Source organism: Leucopleurus acutus (genome assembly GCF_964270905.1).
Source record: "Leucopleurus acutus genome assembly, chromosome: 3".
In the NCBI taxonomy this organism is placed as follows: Eukaryota; Metazoa; Chordata; class Mammalia; order Artiodactyla; family Delphinidae; genus Leucopleurus; species Leucopleurus acutus.
In genome coordinates this window covers 97,932,726-97,949,640 of record NC_139145.1, presented here as the reverse complement: position 1 = coordinate 97,949,640, position 16,915 = coordinate 97,932,726, and the positions used below count along the sequence as shown (strand labels likewise).

The following is a 16,915-nucleotide window of genomic DNA, read 5'->3' as shown; positions in this document are numbered from 1 at the left end:
CACTTGGTGGTGCCCAGAATGTTAAAAAACTTCTAATATACATTCTAGAGGAGCTCATCTACTGAGCTCTCAAACTTCTTGCTGTTTAAGAGTTATATTTTACTTCGAATGAACCTTAGTTAAGGGAAATGTATATTATCTTAACAGAAAAGCTGGATTACATATGAGAAATCACCTTAAGGAACAGTTCCTATTTTTTTTATTTCAGATTTTATTTTACAAATATACACTAGCCATTTTTAAATATTCATTTTGAATATCTGGATTTAGCATTTGGTTGCTTTAGTAATAAATTCTCAGCTTATACTGTTGTTTAGGAAACACTGTTTTCCATGGGGCCAGGAGGTTATAATTCTACTTTCAAATTTAAGGAATATGCATAAATGTCACATTCTTCCTACATTTTCAAAAGCTTATTTCTGACGTTTAGTGAAGCTAGTTAATTTTTTATAATGACCTTAAACAGTAATTAGTCTAATTCATATAAATAATTACTATACTTGCCTCTGTCTTTAATACATGGTTTCTTAATCTGTTTCATTTTTTGCTAGTATGAAGATTTCTTAGATGCTCGATTTAAAACCCTGAGGAAAGATTCCTTGAATTCATCTCATCCAATATCATCATTATCTGTTCAGTCTTCAGAACAGATTGAAGAAATGTTTGATTCTCTTTCCTATTTTAAGGTATTGCTATACACAAAAAGTACCTGGAGTAGGTTACAAATTAATTTCATATGTGAGCAAGCTGCTTGATTTAGATTATTTTAAAGATTAAATAGGTGTTATTTTCAGGTACCCTGTTAAACTTTAAGATGTTTGCTTCTATGTAAATCTTGGTCTTAACTTTATATGGGTTTTTCTTTCTTTCTCTGTCTCTTGTTTTAAGTTCTCTAACTAGTATTTTGGGTAGTTAACCAGAACTTATAGTAATGTATTTTTTGAAGTAGGATCACTGTCCAGATTTGCAGGTAGAATATGTCCAGGGAAGGTTCTAAGCCCTTGGCTGTGTTATTCAGGATTGAGGTGTGTTCCAAAGTCAGAATTGCCAAAACAAGTAAGTAAAAGGAGATTTTTAAGAATTGAAGATTTGTTGTAGAATTAGAAACATAGACTCCAGGTTTGGGGGTGAAGCAAAAACAGAAACAGAGAAACCTGATTAGGATCATTGTAAGAGAACAGGATAGGGATATCAGTGCCACTCACATTTGTGTAGGGAGGGAGGGCTGAATGTTATAGCTTGTTGACCTTCTTAGTCTGGCTATCAGATTAAGATCAATAAATTGAATTCTTGTCCTGGACAGAGAGGAAGATATACAGAACATATGAGTTCATGTCATCAAGAAACTCAAAGTTTAGGTGGTAAGTACTTGTGAAGCAGTAAGAGGTAGTACGTGCTAATTGAATGGTACAGAGTATTTTTGCCTGGGATTATGGAGAGAAATTTTTTGGAGGAAAATGGAAATTGAGATGAATTAAATAATAGGAAGAATATAGGTAAAGAGGAATGGGAACAGTAGAATAGGGCAAGAGTGGGATGATGAGGTCTGCAAAGAAAAAGTCAGGAATACTAATGGGCAGGGAAATTTTGTTTAGGTATCAAATGTTTGCAGTGGAAGCCACATGTAGAGTAGGGGAAAGATGAGAAAGGTAGGTTGGGGCTCAGTTGTAGAAGATCCTGAGTGCCATCAGGAATCTGGACTTTTTCTGTAATCAGTGGGAAGCTTTAAAAGATTTTTCAATAGAGGAACGGCTTGATCAAGTGACTGTTTAGGAAAATTAATTTGTTTCAGTTTATAAAGTAGATTTAAGTGGAGACAGACCTAAAATCAGGAAATTGCTGCTGAAGTACAAGCATGAAATGGTAAAAGTTTAAAATTAGAAGTGGTAGTGAGAGTAGAAGGGAAATGATGGGTGTGAAGAAACCCTGAGTGTAGGGAAGTACTTAAAGGACTTAGCGATGGGATAAAGCAGGTAAAGAAGGAGGGAGAGGGCTTCCCTGGTGGCGCAGTGGTTGGGAGTCCGCCTGCCGATGCAGGGGCTGCGGGTTCGTGCCCCGGTCCGGGAGGATCCCACGTGCCGCGAAGTGGCTGGGCCCGTGAGCCATGGCTGCTGGGCCTGCGCGTCCGGAGCCTGTGCTCCGCGGCGGGAGAGGCCGCAGCGGTGAGAGGCCCGTGTTCCGCAAAAAAAAAAAGAAGGAGGCAGAAATGTGTTCCAGGTTCAAGCCTGACTGGCAGGGAGAATGGTAGTACTGTTAATAAATGAGGAAATCAGGAGTTCAATTAGCTATATTAAATGTATTCCAGTTAGAGCTACTGCTATGTGTTGTGATTTTTAAATCCCATACTGGACCTGCCAATAAAGAAAATTTTACGACTTGCAATTCTTTTCTTATATAGAACAGTTATTTCAGGATCTCCTGCTACAGAGCTCTTTCTTCCTCTGACCCCCACCTTCCAAACCCAGAATTCAGTGTCTTCTGAGCATGTTTTCTCCACAGCATACCTTATCCCTGTCAGCATGGGAACTACTTATTTCAGAATTGGGAATCTGGCAAATATCCCACATAACAGAGAAAAATAGGACACTGGGTAATTTACCATTATTGTGTGCAAGAAGTAGTAAGTGTCACTAGGGAAATGTGTTCGACAGACATGTTCTATTTGATCTTCATGATCTGCAAGCCTAATTCTGATGCGGGTTGCCTTGTGAGAATTCAGTCATTTAGCAAATCGTACAAGTACCAACCATCTACCTAACATTGTCCTAGGTGCTGGGGATACATCAGGAAATAAGGCGGCCTATGTCACTTTTACCATGGAGCTTCTATTTCAGGGGTCAGAGATAGACACAGACACAATACAAATGAATAAATAAATAGATATTTTGTTTGGTGATTAGTGCTAACATGAAAATAAAGCGTGGTAAGGGAAATGAGAATGACAAAGGAAATGCTGTTTTATATAAGATGGTTGGGGAAGACCACTGATAAGGTGATATTTGAATACCATCTGGAGGATGTGAGGGAACAAGGCATGTGGACTTCTGGGGGAAAAATGTTCCAGGCAGAGGAAATAACCAGTGCATAGGGCTTGTGTGCAGAAATGAGTTAACGTAGCAGGCCTGAGACTGCTATCATTAGAAAGGCATAATTGTAAGGCTGGCTCTTGGCTGGTATCTGGCAACTTGGATTTGGGGAGAGTTTCCACCATTCCCTGATAAGAATGACTCACTGTGCCCACACTGTTTGTACAGACAATGTGGTTTATGCTAAACATCTGTTTTCCTTCTGGGAGTCTGGAGTTTTGGTACTTGCTAGGCAGAGGACACTTCCATGACTAGCCCCCAATAAAAATCCCAGGTACTGAGTCTCTGATGAACTTCCCTGATAGACAACATTTTATACATGTTGTCACAACTTGTTCCTGGGAGAATTAAGTGCATCCTGTCTTACTCCACTGCAGAGGACTCCTGGAAGCTTGTACTTGTTCACCCCATGAACTTTTTCCCTTAGCTGATTTAGCTTCATGTCCTTTCACTGTAATAAATCATAGTGGTGAATATGACTACTGAGTCCTGTGAGTCCTCCTAACACGTCATCATACCTGGGACTTGTCTTGGGGACCCACACAGCTTGAGATGAAGATTGATTGGCAGGTTCAAGCACCAGCAAGGAGCCAACGTGTCTGGAGTGGAATAAACACAGGGGAAAGTAGTAGATGAAGTGAGAAGGATTATAAGGGGCCACATCATTGTAGATCATCTTATTGGACGTAGTAAGGACCTTGATTTTTTGCAAAGTGGAATGAAAAGCCATTTGATGAGGGAAGTACCATAGTATGATTTTTTTTTTTTTAAATCAGCCTTCAACATCATATGGAATCAAGATGACTAGTTAGGAGGTTGTTGTAATAGACCAGTGGCAAGATATTGGTGGCATGGACAAGGGTCATAGTACTGAAAGTAATGAGCAATGGTTGGTTTTAGAATATATGGTAAACGTTAATCCAGTAGAATTTACTAATGGATTAGATGTGGAATTAAGAGAGGAGTCAAGGACGACTTTAAGATTTTTGCCTGAACAGTTGGAAAAATGGAGTTGTTATTCACTGAAATGAGAAGATTATTGGAAGAGTAGATTTGGGGCAAGAAGAAAAAAAAGCTCAATTTTTGAGTAAGTTTGAGGTGCGTAAGTGGAGATAATAGGCGTGTAGTTGGATATGAGTCTGGAATTGAGGGGAAGTCTGGTTAGATATATAAATTTGCAGGTCATTTAAAACCCCTGGCATTGAGAAGATCATCTAGGAAGAAATTTAGAGAAGAAAAGAAGTCTGAAGATTAAATGCCAGGGGCACCAAAATTTAGTCCTTGAGAAAATAAGGAGGATCCTACAAAAGAGACAGAAAGGGATGGTTAGTTAGGGGAGGAATCAAGAGTGGTATGCCAAGGCCAAGTGCAGAAAGACTTTCAAGGAGGAGTGGGTGATCGCTCATATCAAATGCTACTAGTAGGTTGATAAAGGTGAGCCTGAGAATTGACATTGGTTTGACACCATGAGATTCACCAGTGACCTTGATAAAACCACTTTCAGTGGAGTGATGGTCAGAAGATGGCTCAAGAGAAAATGGAAACAGAGCAAATGGAGGTGGCAAATGCAGACAACTCTTTTGAGGAGTTTACTTCAAAGGAGGAACAAGAAATAGGGTGATAATTGGAGGAGGCACAGGGTTAAGGAAAGGAAGGGGATCTTATTTGTTTAAACTGAGGACTGATACATAGTTTTTGTTAATGGAATGTTACAGTAGAGAGGGAAAGTTAATGATGCGGGAGAGAACGGGTTCTATTGAGAACAAGAATGAGCATTTAGAGGACATGCCCAGAAAGGGAGAGACAGCACATCCAGAGGAGAACCTCTGGAGTTCTGGAGGCTGAAAGTCCAAAATCAAGGTGCTGGCCAATTTGGTTCTTAGTGAGAGCTCTCTTCCTGGATTGTAGACAGCTGTCTTCTTGCTGTGTCCTCACATGCCGTGTGGCTGACAGGGTCTTGGTGCTCTGGCGTGGTGTCAGGCCTGAGCTTCTGAGGTGGGAGAAGGGAGTTCAGGACATTGGACCACCAGAGACCTCCCAGCACCATGTAATATCAATAGGTGAGAGTTCTCCCAGAGATCTCTGTCTCAACGCTAAGACCCAGCCCCACCCAACTGTCAGCGGACTCCAGTGCTGGACACCCCATGCCAAACAACTAGCAAGACAGGATCACAACCCCACCCGTTAGCAGAAAGGCTGCCTAAAATCATACTAAGTTCACAACACCCCAAAACACACCACCGGACACGACCCTGCCCACCAGAAAGACAAGATCCAGCCCCACCCACCAGAACACAGGCACCAGTCCCCACCACGAGGAACCTTATGCAAGCCACTGAACCAACCTCACCCACTGGGGGCAGACACTAAAAACAACAGGAACTACAAACCTGCAGCCTACAAAAAGGAGACCCCAAACACAGTAAGTTAAACAAAATGAGAACACAGAGAAATATGCAGCAGATGAAGGAGCAAGGTAAAAACCCACCAGACCTAACAAATGAAGAGGAAATAGGCAGTCTACCTGAAAAAGAATTCAGAGTAATGATAGTTAAAGGTGAGCCAAAACCTTGGAAATAGAATGGAGAAAATACAAGGATGTTTAACAAGGACCTAGAAGAATGAAAGAGAAAACAAACGATGATGAACAACAAAATAAATAAAATTAAAAATTCTCTAGAAGGAATCAAGAGCAGAATAATTGAGGCAGAATACCGGATAAGTGACCTGGAAGATAAAATAGGGGAAATAACTACCACAGAGCAGAATAAAGAAAAAAGAATGAAAAGAATTGAGGACAGTCTCAGAGACCTCTGGGACAACAGTAAATGCACTAACATTTGACTTATAGGGGTCCTGGAAGAAGAACAGAAAAAGAAAGAGTCTGAGAAAATATTTAAAGAGATTATAGTTGAAAACTTCCCTAACATGAGAAAGGAAATAATCGAGTCCAGGAAGGGCAGAGTCCCATACAGGATAAATCCAAGGAGAAACACGCCAAGAAACATATTACTCAATCTATCAAACACTAAATACAAAGAAAAAATACTAAAAGCAGCAAGGGAAAAGCAACAAATTACATACAAGGGAATGCCCATAAGGTTAACAGCTGACCTTTCAGCAGAAACTCTGCAAGCCAGAAGGGAGTGGCAGGACATACTTAAAGTAATGAAAGGGAAAAACCTACAACAAAGATTACCCAGCAGTGATCTCATTCAGATTCGACAGAGAAATTAAAACCTTTACAGACAAGCAAAAGTTAAGAGAATTCAGCACCACCAAACCAGCTTTACACCAAATGCTAAAGGAACTTCTCTAGGCAGGAAACAAAACAGAAGGAAAAGACCTACAAAAACAAACCCAAAACAGTTAACGAAATGGGAATAGGAACATACATATCGATAATTACCTTAAATGTAAATGGATTAAATGCTCCCACCAAAAGACATAGACTGGCTGAATGGATACAAAAACAAGACCCGTATATATGCTGTCTACAAGAGACCCACTTCAGACCTAGGGACACATACAGACTGAAAGGGAGGGGATGGAAAAAGATATTCCATGCAAATGGAAATCGAAAGCTGGAGTAGCCATTCTCATATCAGACAAAATAGACTTTAAAATAAAGACTATTACAAGAGACAAAGAAGGACACTACATAGTGATCAAGGGATCAATCCAAGAAGAAGATGTAACAATTGTAAATATTTATGCACCCAACATAGGAGCACCTCAATACCTAAGGCAAATGCTAACAGCCATAAAAGGGGAAATTGACAGTAACACAATCATAGTAGGGGACTTTAACACCCTGCTTGCACCAATGGACAGATCATCCAAAATGAAAATAAATAAGGAAACAAGCTTTAAATGACTCATTAAACAAGATGGACTTAATTGATATTTATAGGACATTCCATCCAAAAACAACAGAAGACACTTTCTTCTCAAGTTCTCATGGAACATTCTCCAGGATAGATCATATCTTGGGTCACAAATCAAGCCTTGGTAAATTTAAGAAAATTGAAATCGTATCAAGTATCTTTTCCGACCACAGCACTATGAGACTAGATATCTATTACAGGAAAAAAGCTGTAAAAAAATACAAACACATGGAGGCTAAACAATACACTACTAAAAAACCAAGAGATCACTGAAGGAATCAAAGAGGAAATCAAAAAATACCTGGAAAAAATGACAATCGAAACACAACAACCCAAAACCTATGGGATGCAGCACAAGCAATTCTAAGAGGGAAGTTTATAGCAATACAATCCTACCTCAAGAAACAAGAAAAATCTCAAGTAAACAACCTAACCTTACACCTAAAGCAATTAGAGAAAGAAGAGCAAAGAGATAAACCATTAGCCAGACTCATCAAGAAAAAAAGGGAGAAGACTGAAATCAACAGAATTAGAAATGGAAAAGGGGAAGTAACAGCTGACACTGCAGAAATACAAAGGATCATGAGAGTTTACTACAAGCAACTCTATCGCAATAAAATGGACAACCTGAAAGAAATGGACAAATTCTTAGAAAAGCACAACCTTCCAAGACTGAGCCAGGAAGAAATGGAAAATATAAACAGACCAATCACAAGCACTGAAATTCAAAGTGTGATTAAAAATCTTCCAACAAACGAAAGGCCAGGACCAGATGGCTTCACAGGCGAATTCTGTCAAACATTTAGAGAAGAGCTAACACCTATCCTTCTCAAACTGTTCCAAAATAGAGCAGAGGGAGGAACACTCCCAACCTCATTCTACAAGACCACCATCACCCTGATACCAAAACCAGACAAAGATGTCACAAAGAAAGAAAACTACAGGCCAATATCACTGACGAACATAGATGCAAAAATCCTCAAGAAAATACTAGCAAACAGAATCCAACAGCACATTAAAAGGATCATACACCATGATCAGGTGGGGTTTATCCCAGGAATGCAAGGTTTCTTCAGTATACGCAAATCAATCAATGTGATAAACCATATTAACAAACTGAAGGAGAAACCATATGATCATCTCAACAGATGCAGAAAAAGCTTTTAACAGTATTCAACACACATTTATGATAAAACCCCTCTAGAAGTAGGCATAGAGGGTACTTACCGCAACATAATAAAGGCCATATATGACAGACCCACAGCCAACATTGTTCTCAATGGTGAAAAACTGAAACCATTTCCACTAAGATCAGGAACAAGACAAGGTTGCCCACTCTCACCACTATTATTCAACATAGTTTTGCAAGTTTTAGCCACAGCAATCAGAGAAGAAAAAGAAAAGGAATCCAAATCGCAAAAGAAGAAGTAAAACTGTCACTGTTTGCAGATGACATGATACTATACATAGAGAATCCTAAAGATGCTACCAGAAAACTACTAGAGCTAATCAATGAATTTGGTAGAGTTGCAGGATACAAAATTAATGCACAGAAATTTCTTGCATTCCTATACACTAATGATGAAGTATCTGAAAGAGAAATTAAGGAAACACTCCCATTTACCGTTGCAACCAAAAAATAAAATACCTAGGAATAAACCAACCTAAGGAGACAAAAGACCTGTATGCAGAAAACTATAAGACACTGATGAAAGAAATTAAAGATGATACAAACAGATGAAGAGATATACCATGTTCTTGGATTGGAAGAATCAACATTGTGAAAATGACTGTACTACCCAAAACAATCTACAGATTCAGTGCAATCCCTATCAAACTACCCATGGCATTTTTCACAGAACTAGAGCAAACAGTTTCACAATTTGTATGGAAACACAGAAGACCCCAAATAGCCAAAGCAACTTGAGAACAAAGAACGGAGCTGGAGGAATCAGGCTCCCTGACTTCAGACCATACTACAAAGCAAAGTAATCAAGACAGTATGGTACTGGCACAAAAATAGAAATATAGATCAATGGAACAGGATAGAAAGCCCAGAGATAAACCCACGCACATATGGTCACCTTATCTTTGATAAAGGAGTCAAGAATATACAATGGAGAAAAGACAGCCTCCTCAATAAGTGGTGCTGGGAAACCTAGACAGCTACATGTAAAAGAATGAAATTAGAACATTCCCTAACACCTATAAAAAATAAACTCAAACTGGATTAAAGACCTAAGTAAAAGGCCAGATACTATAAAACTCTTAGAGGAAAACATAGGCAGAACACTCTATGACATAAATCACTTCAAGATCCTTTGTGACCCACCTCCTAGAGAAATGGAAATAAAAATAAATGGGACCTAATGAAACTTCAAAGCTTTTGCACAGCAAAGGAAACCATAAACAAGACCAAAAGACAACCCTTAGAATGGGAGAAAATATTTGCAAATGAAGCAACTGACAAAGGATTAATCTCCAAAATATACAAGCAGCTCATGCAGCTCAATATCAAAAACAGAAACAGCCCAATCCAAAAATGGGCAGAAGACCTAAACAGACATTTCTCCAAAGAAGATATACAGATTACAAACAAACACATGAAAGGATGCTCAACATCACTAATCATTAGAGAAATGCAAATCAAAACTACAATGAGGTATCACTCACACCGGTAACAATGGCCATCATCCAAAACTCTACAAACAGTATATGCTGGAGAGGGTGTGGAGAAAAGGGAACCCTCTTTTACTGTTGGTGGGAATGTAAATTGATACAGCCACTATGGAGAACAGTATGGAGGTTCCTTAAAAAAATAAAAATAGAACTACCATATGACCCAGCAATCCCACTACTGGGCATATACCCTGAGAAAACCATAATTCAAAAGGAGTCATGTACCACAGTGTTCTTTGCAGTGCTATTTACAGTAGCCAGGATATGGAAGCAGCCTAAGTGTCCATCGACAGATGAATGGATAAAGAAGATGTGGCACGTATATACAATGGAATATTAGTCAGCCATAAAAGGAAACAAAATTGAGTTATTTGTAGTGAGGTGGATCGACCTAGAGTCTGTCATACAGAGTGAAGTAAGTCAGAAAGAGGAAAACAAATACCATATGCTAACACATATATGTGGAATCTTAGAGGGAAAAAAATGGTTCTGAGGAACCTGGGGCAGGACAGGAATAAAGGCACAGACGTAGAGAATGGACTTGAGGACATGCGGAGCGGAAAGGGTAAGCTGGGACGATGTGAGAGAGTAGCATTGACATATATACCCTACCAAATGTAAAACAGATAGCTAGTGGGAAGCAGCTGCTTAGCACAGGGAGATCAGCTTGGTGCTATGTGACCACCTAGAGGGGTGGGATTGGGGCGGGGGAAGACGCAAGAGGGAGGGGATATGGGGATATATGTATACGTATAGCTGATTCACTTTGTTATACAGCAGAAACTAACACAACACTGTAAAGCATTTATACTGCAATAAAGATTAAAAACAACAACAAAAAAGAGCATTTAAATTTATAGTAGCACTGAAGTGTGTTACAGAAATAAGAGAGTAATAGGTATTAAGTAGTAGATATTAAGTTCAGTTATGTGTATCTGATAATCTTGATGACTTAACATTGCTACATTTTTATCAGAAGTGAAATTCATTCAAAAAGTATTTGAGTGCCTCCTCTGTACCAGACATTATTTTAGTCATAGGAATTGAGCTTTTCAGTTTTTCCCTAAATTAACTTACAGTCTAGAAGAGGAAATAAAAATATATCTATAGCAGATGCAGGAAGTATGGTATAAATTGCTTTTGAATATGCAGAAATACGATTTGTGTCTCAAATCGGGGAAGGCTTCACAGAGGAGGCGGTTATTTTAAGACTGGAGAAGATGACGTGCATCAGTGAGTATAGTGTGCCCTTTAGCAGTTGCATGTCTGACTCTGAATTTTTGGTGTATGCTTACTACCCTGTACGTACATTCATATATTCCAAACATATTTGAAGTGAGTCTGCAGGAAGAAGAGAGATCTTGAAAACAACTTCAGCATCATGACATACTAAAATTTGAAATTAATGTACTCCCTAGCAAAGAGACCTTTGAGAGTTCAGCTACTTTATTGTCTCCAGCAGTGTGCTTTAAGCATTGGAGATAGGGGTGGGGAATGCTACAGAAAATTTGGCATTTTTTAAATTAAAAATATATTTATACTTGTCCTACAGATAGGTTCATCTGTACCATTTTTCCAGAGTCCACATATATGCGTTAATATACAATATTTGTTTTTCTCTTTCTGACTTACTTCACTCTGTATCGCAGACTCTAGGTCCATTCATGTCTCTACAAATGACCCAATTTTGTTCCTTTTTAAGGCTGAGTAATATTCCATTTTATATATGTACCACATTTTCTTTATCCATTCATCTCGGTGCTCTGTGGTGATCTATATGGGTGGGATGGGGGGGTGGGAGGGAGGTCCAAGAGGGAGGAGATATATGTATACATATAGCTGATTCACTTCATTGTACAGCAGAAACTAACACAACATTATAAAGCAACTATACCCCAATTTAAAAACTTATATGTATATAAAAACACTTAACTTTTTCTTTTAAATTTATTTATTTATTTTATTCATCTTTGGCTTCATTGGGTCTTCATTGCTGCGCACGGGCTTTCTGTAGTTGCAGTGAGCAGGGGCTACTCTTCATTTCAGTGCACGGGCTCTCATCGTGGTGGCTCCTCATTGCAGAGAACGGGCTCTAGGCACACGGGCTTCAGTAGGTGTGCCACGCAGGCTCAGTAGTTGTGGCTCGCAGGCTCTAGAGCGCAGACTCAGTAGTTGTGGTGCCCAGGCTTAGTTGCTCCGCGGTATGTGGGATCTTCCCGGACCAGGGCTCGTACCCGTGTCCCCTGCATTGGCAGGTGGGTTCTTAACCACTGCGCCACCAGAGAAGCCCAAAACACTTAACTTTTTAACACTAACACTGAAACAGTGAGTAACTGAGAGACCACACAAAATGGCTCATAGAAGAATTAGTGCAAATAGGAATTTACTCCATTAATTCTCTTTCAAACCTCTTAAAATAATTTTTAAGACAATTTCAACATAGTACACAACTGGTTATGTGAGACTAAATAACAGTGTATTATCACTGGGTTATGAAAGTATTTGCTTACAGTGATTGTATTTTGAATCTTAGATTCTTATCTCTATAAACCTATTGTATTCTATTATTTTCTTCCCCTTTTTGCTTTTTTTTTTTGAATAGGGAGCTTCTCTGTTGTTGATGCTGAAAACTTACCTTAGTGAAGATGTATTTCAACATGCTATTGTTCTTTACCTACATAATCATAGCTATGCATCCATTCACAGTGATGATCTGTGGGATAGTTTTAATGAGGTAAGTGACCTGGATATTTTATTTAGCTCTTAAACTAAGAAGAGAGGAGTTCTTATATTTATGTTTTTATCAAGTATGTAAATAAGCTGTGGTACCAAGGATAGTTATTTAAGAGAGAGGGGAATGGAGCTTAGTATATAAATATTTATGAATAAGAGCACAGAATTAAAAGTCATGAAATGGAAGTCCTGGTCTTAATTGTTGAAAAAATTGCATGAGGCCTTGTGTAAGCATCTTTAGTCTATATCTTAATCTCCATTACTACTTTGTAAGAAAGTTCTCTTTTCTGAATTAGTGTATATTATTATGTTTTCATTATTTGATTTTTTTTTCAAAAATCTCTTGTCCTTTCCTTATGTTTTTGCAGTCTTTCTACCTTACATTCATGATTTTTTGCTCTATACTCTGCCTTATGAATCCTCCTATCTTTTGTGGCCGTGTTCCTCTAACTTAGATGATGTATCATAGTCTGGCTGCCATGGCTCCATACTGCCCTTGGATCATTTTGCTGCTTGGATTTTGTTGTGCCTAGAATTCTAACAAGCAGTGTAATCGGTTACAAGTTATGCTTCATAACAGTGTGTGAACCCAGCCTGCATCGTGCACATATGCTGATGGCGTAGCCCTTATAAGCATTTGAATTTGTTACCCTGATCTAGATCAATGGTTTTTAACGTTTTGGAAGATCACAGACATATTTGAAAATTTGATGAAAGTTCTGGACATATTCCCCCAATAAACCACAGATAGGCAAAACATCACACACAGATTCAACGTTTTATGGATCCTGGGTTAAGAACCCCTGCTCTGGATCTTTTCCATGTGCCTCTCCGCTCCCTTGCCTTCTCTGAAATTTGGTATCTTCTAATTGTTAACCCTTTTCCCAGAAGATATATCTTCCCTACTGTCTGAGTTCTTTTTGAGAAGAACGATCAGTCCTTATTACCTAAGAGTTGCTTCTAAATCATTGTTTTTCCTCTTATCAGGTAGTAGCATTTCAAATGAAAGCCACATTATTTACTTTATACTCACTGTATTATCTCCTGACATTTAGAATATGTTTCTGCCTTCCTCACTGACTTCAACTTTTGCATCACAGTGTTTTCCTATCCAGATCTAGCCCCTTAACGTCATCCTCAGGTTCTTCAGCATCCACATCAAATTATGCACTGGACTTTTCATTTCAGTTCTGTTTCAGAGACCCAAAAGTGCCTTGCTTTGGGGCAAGCTTGTTTTCTTCCCAACCTCTTGTCCAGAAATAAATAGGTCAGAGCCATGAGAAACATAAGGTTAACCTCACAAAGCATTTGGGAAGATTTTCTCCATCCTTTTCGGCTTTAAATAAATAGGTGTATGTCGACTGAGGTGTAAGGCCTGCCATAGTGGCGTGATACTACAAAACATTTTAAGCACTTGATGATTTGAGTTGCTTGCAAATCCATAGGTAATCTAGAAAAATAATTTGAATCGTAAATTTAGCTCACCTGCTTCAAAGAGGTAGTTCAAAAATTGCTTCTTAATCATTGATACCAGATGTCTTAGGGACAGGGAGCTTTAGAGGGTCTGTGAACCTCTGACACTGGATTCTAGATCTTGTAGATAAATTCATGTATTTTATAGGAAAAAGGGGTATGTGACCATGAAAAACATTCACTGCTGTTCTCTAGAGAGACCTAAAGTCCAGGCAGCCGACCTGTTTGTATCTCACTCCTCTGCTGCTGCTCCCAGGCACTCCCACAGGATGAGCTCTTTAAAAGATGAACTTTAACATTTGTGAAAGCAGAGGGTCTGGGGAATAAAGAGAAATCTGGACCGAGAAATCTGGACCTAGCTGATTCACAGGAGTGAGTAGCAGTGCTTCTGATTCTAGACTGCATATCATTATCCATACCTTCTAAATGTTAGTATTGTGACCTGAAGGAGTGCTTATATCTTCTTAGGGATTTTAATGAACACTCGGTTGATAGCATATGTGCTGCTTTTTCAACGTAGTTCCTCTCTCACTCTCTTTAGTTATCACTTAGCTGTATTCCAGTTTACTTTCCTTTTAGCACTTGCTCAATTACCTAGAGTAAAAATGTAAATTCAACTCAGCATTTGTGCTTCTTTTTCATATTACCATTAAATGTAGTCTCCATAGAATGTGGTAGGGAAAGAGGGAAAGGTACTATAAAATTTTTAGACTGTTTAAGCAAAAATAGTTTTTTTTTTCTATAGGTCTCAAACAAAACACTAGACGTAAGGAAAATGATGAAAACCTGGACCCTGCAGAAAGGATTTCCTTTAGTGACTGTTCAAAGAAAAGGAAAGGAACTTCTGGTGCAACAAGAAAGATTTTCTTTAAATATGAAGCCTGAAATTCAGCCTTCAGATGCAAGGTGAGTGCCCTCTCTCTCTCCCCGCTATCTCTTTTGCACCCTCAGGTTAAAGTATTTTTGAATGTTTTGTAATCATAAGTTCTTAAGAAACCTAACAAGATTATCCCTTTCCGGGAATAGCTTGAAAAATGTCACCTTCCTGCCAAAAAAAAAAAAAAAAATACCCAACAAATTATGTGTAACTGACTGAAATATTGGAAAGAGTGATAATCTTCCAGTATTTTCTTTTTACAGCTCTCTGTGGCATATTCCACTATCCTATGTCACTGATGAAGGAAATTATTCAAAGTATCGATCAGTATCATTACTGGACAAGAAATCAGGTTTGGCTATATTTAACACTTTTCTGAAATGAAATTAGAAACAGCATATTTTCTAAAAATTGACCAAGCAGCAGAAAGGAGATCGCACTTTCCATTACACTTTCCAATGTACACAGCTCTCTGAGCTGGTTCTGTGAGACACCTGTACAAAATGTGACTAAGGTGAGATTGATTCTATGTATCATGCATAAAACTGGTCTTTCTTAGTCATGTGAAATAAGGTATAAAAAATTGCACTGAATATGCTAGCAGTTGTGGTAGAAAATAGCGAATACTCTGTTTTTGTATCCTAGATAAATATTTTGTTAGAAGTAGTAGATCAGTTTCTTAAAGTATACTCTGCTGTCTACTCTCTAGGGGTGGGCTGAGGCGACTGCATTTTAATAAGCACCCTAGATGATTCTTATGCATGACAAATGTTGATTCATGAGACAGATTTGTAGTAAATAATTATTACAAAATGTCCTGTAGACACAGTATACATTTTTTGATAATGAGAAGATAGGGCAAGAAATTATGATTGTGGGGGGATAATAAAATGTAAAGATTGTATATGCTGACCCACAAGGAGTCTATAAAAAGAAATTGAAATGTAGTTTCTAACCATCTGTTAAATACCACTGAATGCTACACCACGTATCCTCTTAATTTACATCCTGAAAACATGAGGCTCTTGGGTTCTGCAGGAACCATTAGTGATACTTTAGATTTATGGAAAGGGAAAATTTCTTGTTTGAATTGGATCTGTTGTTCAATCCTATATCTTTGAGAGGGGAGTGTAGCTTAGTAACAGTCTGACTTTGGAACCACATTGCCTGGTTCAGTTGTATGATTTTAGGTGAGTTATGTGACCTCTCTGAGCCTCTTTGCCTGAGCTATAGAATGGAGAGAGTAATTATACTTGCATTATAGTGTTATGTGAGGATTAATTGAGCTCATTTATATGAAGCACCTAGAATAATGCCTGGCACATGTTATGTGCTATATAAGTGTTAGTTATCATTATTAATGTTACTATTGAAAAAAAATAATTTTTAAGCATAACATATGCACATTACATAAAATCCAGAAGATGGAGAACAAATCTTATTACCCTATTGTAACTACTCTCATGATTATTTCTTTCTAGTCATTTTTTTTTCTTGTCATTTTTTTAAAATAATTTTTTACTTGGTTGATATTGTATACATGTGATTTTTATATCTTACCTTTTTTTTTTACATCTTTATTGGAGTATAATTGCTTTACAATGGTGTGTTAGTTTCTGCTTTATAACAAAGTGAATCAGTTATACATATACATATGTTCCCATATCTCTTCCCTCTTGTGTCTCCCTCACTCCCATCCTCCCTATCCCACCCCTCCAGGCGGTCACAAAGCACCGAGCTGATCTCCCTGTGCTATGCGGCTGCTTCCCACTAGCTATCTACCTTACGTTTGGTAGTGTATATATGTCCATGCCTCTCTCTTGCTTTGTCACAGCTTACCCGGAAGGGTAAGCCTCCCCATATCCTCAAGTCCATTCTTTAGTAGGTCTGTGTCTTTATTCCTGTCTTACCCCTAGGTTCTTCATGACATTTTTTTTCTTAAATTCCATATATATGTGTTAGCATATGGTATTTGTCTTTCTCTTTCTGACTTACTTCACTCTGTATGACAGACTCTAGGTCTATCCACCTCATTACAAATAGCTCAATTTCGTTTCTTTTTATGGCTGACTAATATTCCGTTGTATATATGTGCCACATCTTCTTTATCCATTCATCCGATGATGGACACTTAGGTTGTTTCCATTTCCTGGCTATTGTAAATAGAGCTGCGATGAACA

The 16,915-nt window shown here is 38.3% G+C and overlaps 1 protein-coding gene across 1 annotated transcript in view; it reads left to right on the top strand.

Annotated features, from left to right (window-relative positions):
- The window catches only part of LNPEP (leucyl and cystinyl aminopeptidase), a 100,697-nt gene that overhangs the window by 61,559 nt on the left and 22,223 nt on the right, over positions 1–16,915 (top strand). Inside the window, exons 8-11 of the mRNA XM_082837355.1 lie at positions 552–686; positions 12,255–12,386; positions 14,604–14,764; positions 14,999–15,087. Of these exons, the coding sequence (XP_082693481.1) occupies positions 552–686; positions 12,255–12,386; positions 14,604–14,764; positions 14,999–15,087 (517 nt within the window). The remainder of the gene's footprint in view (positions 1–551; positions 687–12,254; positions 12,387–14,603; positions 14,765–14,998; positions 15,088–16,915) is intronic.